This window comes from Microtus ochrogaster, chromosome X, assembly GCF_000317375.1.
Source record: "Microtus ochrogaster isolate Prairie Vole_2 chromosome X, MicOch1.0, whole genome shotgun sequence".
In the NCBI taxonomy this organism is placed as follows: Eukaryota; Metazoa; Chordata; class Mammalia; order Rodentia; family Cricetidae; genus Microtus; species Microtus ochrogaster.
The window spans coordinates 45,454,656-45,465,242 of record NC_022026.1 but is presented as its reverse complement, the minus strand read 5'-3'; the positions used below and the strand labels follow the sequence as shown (position 1 = coordinate 45,465,242).

The window sequence follows — 10,587 nt, the reverse complement described above, 5'->3', positions numbered from 1 at the left end:
AGGTAGGTGGACGTCTGTGAGTTCAAGATCACCTGGTCTACATAGTGAGTTCCAAGGCAGCTAGGGCTATATAGAGAAACCCTGTCTCAAAAAAAAAAAAAAGACTCTCATTTAGCTGAGTATGACAGCCTTTAATCCCAGCACTCAGGAAGCAGAGTCAGGTGGATCTCTGTGAGTTTGAGGCCAGCCTGGTCTACAGAGCAAGTTCCAAGACAGCCAGGGCTTCATATTGAGACCCTGTTTCAAAAAAAAAAAAACAACAACAACAACAAAAAAAACCCAACCAAACAAAAGAGAGTTTAAGCAATGCAAACAAGCTTATTGATACAGCAGCTGATTCAACCCTATGATCATATTGGGCTGATAGATAATGAAAAGGCAGCTGATTACTATGTAATGTAATGCAAGATGGCACGAAAAGATGGCTGTTGGGCAAGGCTGAAGACCTGAATTTGGTCCTTGGGTGGAAGTAATTGGATACTGGAAGTTTTTCTCTCATCTCCACACAAGAGCTAAGGCCATGGGCTCCCAATCCTGTCCCCTCCCCCTGCCTACACACACACAAATAATAAAAAAGTAAAAAGAAAAGAAAAAAACAACAAACAAATCCTTGGCGACCAGTAAGATGGCTCTCAGCAGGTAAAGGCACTTCCTGGGTTTGATCCCCAGAATCCATGTAAAGGTTGAAGGAGAGCATTAACTCCGCAAAGTTATTCTCTCACCTTGACATGTATACCATGACACTGTACATGTGTGTCATCATACAATTTCCCATCATCATCATCATCATCATCATCATCATCTAATTACAATAATTTTGGAGGCTGAGTAGATTACATGGTAGGTTAGAGGACTTATTATCTGATAATTGGTTGTACACTCAAATCTGTGTGCCCAGCACTGTGGTGGGGGCAAAGACAGGAGGCTCATGGGCTTTCCTGACTAGCAGCCTGTCTCGTGGGCCAGAGAGAGCCCCTGCCTCCTATAGTAAAGACAGAGTGATAGAGAAGGATACCTACATTCTTTCTTCCCTGGAATTCATGAAACCACACACATGCACCCACTCACACATGTGAACCCACTCATACATGTACATATACCACAGACATACAAAATATAAAAAGAAAGGAAAAATATTCATTGGTGTCTAGAGTTAAAAGTTACCATTATTCTAGAAAGCATCATTTTTAATGCAACTTGTCAGTTTCTGTAGAATAGCACCATTCCTCTATGGATAGAAGAAGGCAAGGTCCATGTTCAAGTTCCAACATCATACCACCTTGTTCTGATTGTGCCACTATAATGAGTGAAAACAATATTTCCTCAGAACATATAAGAAGACCCACAACCGTCAGGTATGGTCATGCATGCTTATAATTGCAGTGCTTGGGAGTTGGAAGCCAGAGAATCAAGAGTTCAAGGTCATACTTGGCTATTCAATGATTTTGAGGACAACCTGGGCTATATGACATCCTGTCTCAAAAAAAAAAAAGAAAAAACAAAGTTTAAAACTAAGTAAAACGTGTGTCACTTATTAAAATACATCATCATTAGTCGTTCATGCTGGTGGTATTAGGTGTACTTAAAAACTTTTTGTTTCTCCATATTTTTTCTTTCAATTATTTTATGTGTATGAGTGCTTTGCCTGTGTGTATGTCTGTACACCATGTGTGTGCAGTGCCCGTAGGTATATATGTACATAAGACAAAAAGATCACTGAGAAACAGTAATTGTTCAGAGAAGACTTTTTTCCTCGTTGGAAATGAATGTCGCACACTGGCTAAGCTGCAGTATTTTAGTGTTACTTTGACTGCAGTCCCAGTCACATCCATGTAAGTAAGAGCATATGGGAACTTACTACTTTATGAAATGCAAGACTAAAAGCAAATCGAATCAGATATCTGTGTCTAACAGGCCTTTGTGCCCTGATTGAAATCTTTGTTAAGTCTCTGTCCATGTGTGGATTGACTTTTCCTTCTCAAGATAACTTTATCGACTTTGTTCAGGGTGGGAGTAGTTAGGTCAGCTCTTTGCTTAGGGAAATTTCCATGGCATCTAACAGGGCCATTGCTAGAATGGCTGGGCTGGCTGCCTCTTCCTCTGGGACAGCTTTTCCTCTCTCAGTGCCCTCGGTGCCAAGGTGGAGAAGATGGTTACAGCCTTCCTCGGTGGGTTGAGCTAACAGAAAGGGGCCTTCTCCAACCAAATCCCCCCTTACTATGTCTCTCCAAGTGCTACAGAAGTGTTCCTGTTCATAGCTTCCACTCTGATGCTTTAAAACCCAAATGCCCCACTTGACATCAGAGCCATGCAAGCTAATCTTCCCATTCCCGACTTTCCGTGAAGGAAGTACCATAAGGGGAGAGGGGACAGCCCAGGCATAGAACCCTGCAGATTTTTATTGGCACTGTTGGTGGGATGCCCACCTGGGGAGAGCTTTTCATCCCTAGTATCTCAATCCTCAGAGTATCTCAGGGCCTGGTTGTAATTTCAGTTTTGGCCTATTAGGTCTAGATCTTCCAATAGGATTTGACCTTTTAAGACACTGGTTCAGTATGATGGTGACAGGATTCAAGGTAGGTCAGGGTAGCTGGGAAAGGGACAGCCATTGCTCTCATTCCATTTGCTACCAGTGACTTTAACACCCAGTTTCGTTGGTACCTCATATGTGAGATAATTGTAACCACTGTGAGGATTTGAGAAATAGTGCAGGGAGCCTAGTTCACAGTAAGCAGTTCTTAGTCACTGTTAAATAGTTGCACCAAACAATGCAGTAGCTAGCACCACGTGGCAACTTAAACTAAATTAAATTACAGTTTTTGTCGCAGTTCACGCCCCCTTTAAGAGGTTACCTAGTGGCACCAGGACAGAGCATTGTCCATGGTGGCATCATCACCATCTAGTAATCATCGTATTGGGCAGCAAGGCTTCATATCATTAATGCTGAGCTTAAGACAACAGCCAGACCTTCGGCTTCAACAGAACCGGCTCCTTGTTGGGGGGGGGGAGACTGTTTACCAACCAACATTCTAGGAAGTGTTCCCCTTTCTCACCAGAGATGAAAAGGAGTTATATTTGTTTCCCAACTATGATAGCCTATCAGTGAAAGGACACAGTTTATGCCACAGAAAACCTCCAGAGAGGACTCGGTGCTCTCCACCACGAGCTTAACTGCAGGAGGCGTCGGGGAGGATTCTGATGATGTCAGCAGAGGAAACATTCTTCGGAGGTAGAGTTTGGGGGAAAAAAAAACAACTAACCTGTTTCCCAGATAGATTTTCGTAAATGACTGACAGGAGATGGCCCGCTTCTATGGAAGTATTAACTCAACTGATGAGTGTTAATTATTAAACCTTTTAGATGGTGGCTCGCTGATTTCTCTGATACCCTAATCCGGTTCACAGAATAGTTAAAGCAGCTTTAGGTGGAGAGGGGATTTTTTCCCCAGTTTGTCCTCTGTTTTTGACTCTGAAAGAATGCTGTGGTCGCTCTTGTTCCTGGTGACTGCTATTCATGCTGAACTCTGTCGTCCAGGTATGTAGCCTTGGAATTTAAAACTTAAATTAACAGCTTCCTAAGTGCTTGCGAGCTGAGTGAAAAACAACCAAAGCGATTGTTTTTCTAAGTCTGCAGACATGTGGATTGAAAGTTGAACCTATGGCTCTTAGGAATTGGAAAGAAAAGTGTAAATGATTTAATATAATTTCCATTAAAGTTGTAGAGGTACCGGGGCAGATCAATTGTAGTTCTTTGTTATGGTCATCTGGGCTATGTTAAACGGTAAGATTTACTGGGCTTTCTTCTCTCCGTTCATCCTAACTTACTGCACTTTGTTGTTGTTTCTCTCTGGCAGATGCAGAAAATGCCTTTAAAGTGAGACTTAGCATCAGAAGCGCTCTTGGAGATAAAGCAGTAAGTGACACACCTGACTGCTCATTTCAGGTTCTGTGTTCCTAGAGCCCCAGGCTTTCTCTAATAGATAACAAGTCCGCAGAGTGACCTTCTCTTGCATCTTCAAGTCTAATCTTTTCTCAAAGCTCCATCACAGTAAAACGGGACTCCCCGATAGAAGGGGCTTACTTCTAGTACTTGATCGGTAGTGAGTGATTGAAAACAGGAGGGAAAAATTGTGTTGCATAAAACAGTTTTGAACACTTAAACCTCTCAATCCAGTAACATGGAGCAAAGGGGTCTGTCTGGTCTGATGTAGGTGTCTATGTCCAGGTTGAATCTGCTCTTCACTGTTGTGGGTGTTTAAATCTTGTCAGCCTGTGTTCTAGTCATCAAAAAGAAAGACTGGTGCTACCAACATAAAAATATTTTACAGTACAAAATTTTCCAGTTCTATGCAAAGCATTCAATTCTTCCAATATGGAAATTGTGCTTATGAAATCCTAGAAGTTAAAAATTGTCACAGAGCCTGTAAGGGCTGGAAGAGTAGTAAAGATCATTGAATTAAGAAGATGGCATTGTCTATTCTCGTGTCGGTTTCCCAGTGTGCTCTGCATTTTATTTTAAAGTAGTGGGTGATGTTGATGCCTCATACTATAAACAAACAAAAGCCAGATTGCCAAAGGAATTTGGAGATATTCTATTTGCTGACCAACAAATTGCCTTATTTTTCGTTATTCATCTGATAGGTAAGAGTTGTTATAATAGCAAACATTTAAGCCATTTATTAAACATTTCTAGTGCAGACTATTATAAGTGCTTGACTTTTATGAGCCTATTGAGTCCTTACCCTCTTGAGTTCAGGTATGCCCATTCTCATGCGAAGAGTGAGAAAACACAGGTCCAAAGACATAATGTGACTCTTTGAAGATTTCCAGCCAGTAAATGGCAGAAGTGAGATTCAAATCCAGACCTTGCTCCCTACCAGTGTATAAGATTTCTTAGCCCAGGATCCTTGGAGTCGGCTGGATGCTGGGGATGCAATGGCAGCGAACACTGGGCTTGTCTGTGCCCTGCGGAGCTTACAATAGTGAGAGAATCACTTGTCTATTAAATACTCAGTAAGCCCAATGCCAATGTGCCATCTTGACAAGTATTATAGGAAGGAGAGATATACAGGGGCTCCGTCCTTAGCAGGAACCTCAGTACCAGATAGTTCTGCGATGTCTAAAGTGACCATGAACAGACTCGCGGAGAGAGAAGAAGGAATGGCAGAGGGCCATCACGTCTGAACGCAGCAATTATCACAAGGGGAGCTTAGTGAGCACGAAGGATGGGAGGACGCTGTCTGGAACTGAAGCCGGGAGGAAGAACGTGCCATTTGAGGACCTTGAAGGGAAATATGTGCTATGGCGGTGCACGTGGGGGTCGGCCGGGGGGTTTCAAGACAGAGGAACTTAGAAAATGCTGTTGAGAAGCCAAGCTCACTGTGTGAAACAATATGAAAGTTGGTGAGGAATTTCGAGAGAGCTGTCTCTGTGAAAGTGGTGGCACTGAAAGGCAGATATTGGAGGGGTTAAAATAAATAGGGTAAGTTGGGGGTGAACATGCAGGAAAGTATAGAAATTTGGCGGGGCAGGAAGCTGGGGTTGTACTTCAGTTGCTAAAGTGCTTGCCTAGCGTGTGTGAGGCTCTGGGTTCCATCTCTGTCATCCCGTAAACCAGGCCTGCTAGCACTCGGGAGGTGGAGGCAGAAGGCTCAGAAGATCACAGTAATTCTTCATTACATAGTCAGCTTGAGATGTGTGAAACCCCATGTGAAAAGAAAGAGTACAAAAGAATTCTGGCCAGGAAAGGTTGGAGAGAAGATCAAGCAGAGCCATAGGTTTTGCTGTTGGTTCAGTGGGAACAAGTTGAGCAGGAGTAAAGTCAGTGGACAGGCTCCAGCTGGACTTGAGTACACAGAAGAAACTGCTTCAAGCCCAAGAAGCCAGAGAAGGGAGGAGGAGAGAAGCATTCCTAGCGCGCCCGCCTGCCCGCCAGTGGAGATTAGCCATTATCAGGAGAGAAATGTCTGGCACTTGAGGAGAGGAAGTGGCTGGGATGTGTGTCGGTGGTGGAAGTTTTGTTTCTTTGTTTTAGGAGGAGGAGGGAGTTTAAATTGACAGCGGAGACAGTATCTCTAAATTACAAGGGCAGGGGTCAGGGATTTGGCCCGGTGGCAGAGTGAGAGGCCCCGGGTTCAGTCTTCAGCTCAGGGGTTGGAGGGGCTCTGAAACCCACAGCATCCAGTGAGAGTCGAGGGAGCAGGGAAAGTGTTTGCATGCGGGAGGGGAATAGGAGGTTTGGAGCGGTCTTGGGACAGACAATTGTCTTGAAATAAAGAACTTTAGGAGAACTCTAAGAGGTGAGCAGGTAATTTGGGGGTAGGGCACCGTGAATTTATAATTAAACAACAAACCTTGTTTTGTGGCTTTCTTATTACTTTTAATCATTCAACTAAAATGTGAAGCTTCAGCATCCTTAGATGTAGGCAGAAAGCACGTAAGGTGCTACAAGCCTTCTTGTACGTCTCTGAGTGCTAGTTTGGTCCCTGGACTGTAAGGCTTAGTAACTCTTTCCTTATCCTTTCTTCAGTTGGACATTTTTGTTAATTACCGTTATGTGTTGCTTGCTTTGCCTGGAAACCGTCTCTGATGCACTCTGAAAGGCATAGCAGAAATGTGACACGAGCAATACACAGGCTTTGAGTCTTTTCCTCCGCGCGAGTTGCTTCTGCGGGCTCAATACCTGACACAAAGGAGCACTAGTTTGTCCCCTTCTGATGCCAATAGCTGTGAGCTCTACTCTATGACTTAAACTGTACTCCTGCTGACGGAGCTCATGCGTACTTTGTAAGGGACACTAAGGAATCCTCTCTGAGATGCAAAACGCAGTTTAAAGCCATGTTCTGGCAAGTTCTGACTAGCGCCTTCATTTCTGTTTGGTACACATTCTCCTTTATACTTGACCAAGCTCCTTCCCCATCTCTACTTCTACTTCCTCACAAGAAAGCCTCCCGTGTGTGTATAAATGTATGCACACTTGTAATATTGTATATATAATTGTATACATATGCAATATATATGTATATTTATTTTATTTTATTTTTTTTGGTTTTTCGAGACAGGGTTTCTCTGTGGCTTTGGAGCCTGTCCTGGAACTAGCTCTGTAGACCAGGCTGGTCTTGAACTCACAGAGATCCGCCTGTCTCGGCCTCCCGAGTGCTGGGATTAAAGGCGTGTGCCACCATCGCCTGGCTTTGTATATTTATTTTTTAAAAGTAAAGATTCTGTTTTATTTATGTGTGTTTCTGTGTGTGTTTGTGTGTATGTGGGTGTCCATGGAGATCAGAAGAGTGTGTCAGATCCCCCAGAGCGGGAGTTACAGGTGATTATGAGGCACCTGATGTGGTTCTTGGCACTGAACTCAGGTCCTCTGGAATAACAGTATGTACTCTTAGCTCCTAAGCCATCATCTCTCTAGCCTTATATGTGTAATTTTTATTAGACAAGGTCTCAATATGCAGTTTGGGCTGGCCGGGAACTCTTTATGTAGACTAGGCTGCCCTTGAGCTTACAGTGGCCATCTCCCTCCTGGGTCCTAAGGTTATTGTAAGCCGCTGCTCGGCAAGTGAACAGGGTATTTGTGGACGCTATTTTGTTTTTGTGATGCCAGAGGTCAAATTCAGGACCTCATAAATGCAAGGCAAGCATTATACCAACCAAGCTTTTCCCTAGCTAGCCCCGAGTGATGTTTGTTTGCTATTTTAACTGGATCACTTTTTATTTATATTTTGTGCTCAATTATTTTATTAGACTATATCATTAAAAAGTAAGATCTATTGCCAGGTGATGGTGGCTAATGCTTTTTATCCCAGCACCGGGGAGGCAGAGGTAGGTGATCTCTGTGAGTTTGAGGCCAGCGGGGTCTACAGAGTGAGTTCCAGGACAGCCAGGACTACACGGAGAAACCTTATCACAAAAAAAAAGAAAAAAAAAAGTAAGATCTTTGCCCTGAAATATTTAATACTTTTTAAACTTTCATGGTATGATATAAAATAAAAAGTTAATATGAAGTAGGAAAAAGTGGGGATATTTGAGGAATTGGAAGGAAGATAAGGTAGATTTAATTAAAATGCCTTACACTCTTGTACAAGCTTCTCAAATAATGTTTTTTCAAGTTTACTTTAAAATATCGAAGGAGGGGCCAGTTAGATGGCTCAATAGGCAAAGGCACTTGACATCAAGCCAAATAATCAGAGTTTAATCCTCAGGACCCACCCACACGATGGAAGAAGAGAACTGATGCCCCAAGTTATCCCAAATCACCTCGCATTATCTGACTTCTACACATGTGTGCGTGCACACAAAAAGCACACACAAAGTAAATAAGTACAAATATAATAAAAATATTTTAAAAGATTGAAGGAAAGTAGCTGGGCATAATGATATGCATCTGTAGTTCCAGCCCTTGGGGGGGTTGGGTGGGTGGATTGCTTAAGTCTACAAGTCAGAACCAGCCTGGCTATAGAGTGAGACCCTGTTTCAGGAAAAGGGAAACCAGATTGAAAGACTATTTCAGGTAATGTCTGAGGTTGGTATTAAAATGCAACATTTAGTGTTTGCATGTGACCTAAAGGGAGACAAAGTTTTCTTCTTGATGGCATTCTGCTGCAGCAATGTTAGACAGGACTGAGAGGAAGGGCTTAAATAGAAGTGAGTGAAGAAAGTTTCAGTACTACCGCAGAACTTATGGGATGAGGGAGATGGCTCCGTGAGTAAAGAACCTACTGTGCAACCATGAACAGCTGAGTTCAGATCCCCAGCTGTGCCCCATCTCCAAACAAGAAAAGCTTAGTGCTGTGGTAGGTGTCTCTAACTTCAGGGCTGGGACTGAGGACAAAGACAGGAGGCTCTTGGGGCTTTTTAGTCAGTCAAAACAGGAAGCTCCAGGTTCAGAGAGAGACCACATCTCAAAATAAGGTGGATTCAGGTGTGGAGGCACAAAGCTTTAATTCCAGAACCTGGGAGACAAAAGGAGGCACATTGCTGAGTTTGAGAGTAGCCTGATCTACATGCCTAGTTCCAGGCCAGCAAGGGCTACACATCAAGACTGTGTCTGAAAATAAACAAACAAAAAATGTAGAGAATAATAAAGAAGACACTCAACATCTGCAACCTCTGGCCTTATTTGCATGTATGGGCAAGTATAACTGCACACATGCATGCACAAACACGAACATGCATTCACATACACCACCCATGGATCCACACAAATAAAATTAAATTAAAAATTTAAAAAGAGTACAAGGTATACAGACATTATGAAGGTATTTAGTATAAAGGTAAAAATAAAATGCTGTGAATCCCCGAATGGCTGCAGCAGGCCATGAAGACAGATGGGCATGCCATGCAGAGTGAGGTTGGATATTTATTTAGTGGGTTATGGAAGAGAAAGGGGAGGAGAAGAGCAGACAGAGGGGAAGAGGGACAGAGGGGGTATGGAAGGGACTCAGGCTAGAACCTGAAGATCAGTTTGCCTGGGGGAGGGAGAGGGGGTGTAGCCTGTCTCTTAAAGGAACAGGACAGATCATTACATTTAGGAAAAAAAGAATATACCCTTCTTGTCTAGAGATGGTACTCAGGGGATACATTTCCTGCTGTTGCTTAGGGGTCATCTCATTTTATTTACAGTTCCTTCCTTCAGAAGATGGCAAGAGCAGCAATGATAAAATATGATTTTCTGTCTCAGTATGAACCCAGATCCTAACAATATTCTCATGATATATCAGGATGAATTGTAGAAATATCAAATTTGTTGACATATTAGTGGCATTACAGGGTCAAGAAAAGAGAGTGCAGCAGGAAACATACCAAACTTGGCACTATAGAATGTCTAAGAATGTGAGTTCCCTGGATCTCCAGTGCATGAGAAACAGATGGAGGTGGGGGAGAAAGAAAACAAGAAAGAGGGTGATGGGATGCACTGCACAGCCTCCCCTCACTTATATTCTCCTTTTCCCTTTTCTTTCAGTATGTCTGGGGCACAGATGAAGAATATCTCTTCAAAGCAATGGTAGCATTCGCCATGAGAAAAGTTCCCAACAGGGAAACAACAGAGTAAGCCAACAGCATGACATCTCAAGTTTGAGATAATGCATTATTTTAATTTTCTAGCTTGAGAATAATTTAGTAACCCCCGAAGGACATCTTGTGTGAGTTGGTCCTCCCCTTCTATGGTGTGGGTTCAGGGGGTCAAATTTAGAACCTCAGATTTGGCGGCAAGTGTCTTTACCAACTGTGCCATCTCTCCAGCCCTTGCTTTGCTTTGAGAATCTCTATGTAATCTTGCTTGGCCTGGACCGCCCAGCTTTACCATGGGTGCCAAACTCAGGTTCCCATGATCTTGTGGCAAGCACTTTAAGAACTAAGCTAGCTTCCCAATTCCCACATGTGTATACTTGAAAACAATACATTCTCAAAAGCTTTTTGTAAAGAAAGTATATAAAAAACAAAAATTTCCCCTAAATTCTCTTCATGCATTATCAAATTATAAAGAAAAATTTATTTAATGCATTTTAAATTTTTCTTTGAAAATTTCACACATTTATGCACTGTATTTTGATCATATCTATCCATCATTCCCTCCCTCACA

At 42.7% G+C, this 10,587-nt stretch overlaps 1 protein-coding gene across 2 annotated transcripts in view; it reads left to right on the top strand.

Moving 5' to 3' along the window:
* Window positions 1-3,270: 3,270 nt before the first annotated feature.
* The window catches only part of Cltrn (collectrin, amino acid transport regulator), a 28,995-nt gene continuing 21,678 nt past the window's right edge, over window positions 3,271-10,587 (top strand). Inside the window, exons 1-3 of one of the 2 annotated variants that reach the window (XM_005358762.3) lie at window positions 3,271-3,534; window positions 3,854-3,912; window positions 9,967-10,052. In XM_005358762.3, the coding sequence (XP_005358819.1) occupies window positions 3,477-3,534; window positions 3,854-3,912; window positions 9,967-10,052 (203 nt within the window). In that variant the 5' untranslated portion in view covers window positions 3,271-3,476. Of the gene's footprint in view, window positions 3,535-3,853; window positions 3,913-9,966; window positions 10,053-10,587 lie in introns of those variants that run through there. The other variant, XM_026784937.1, reaches the window with a different exon arrangement.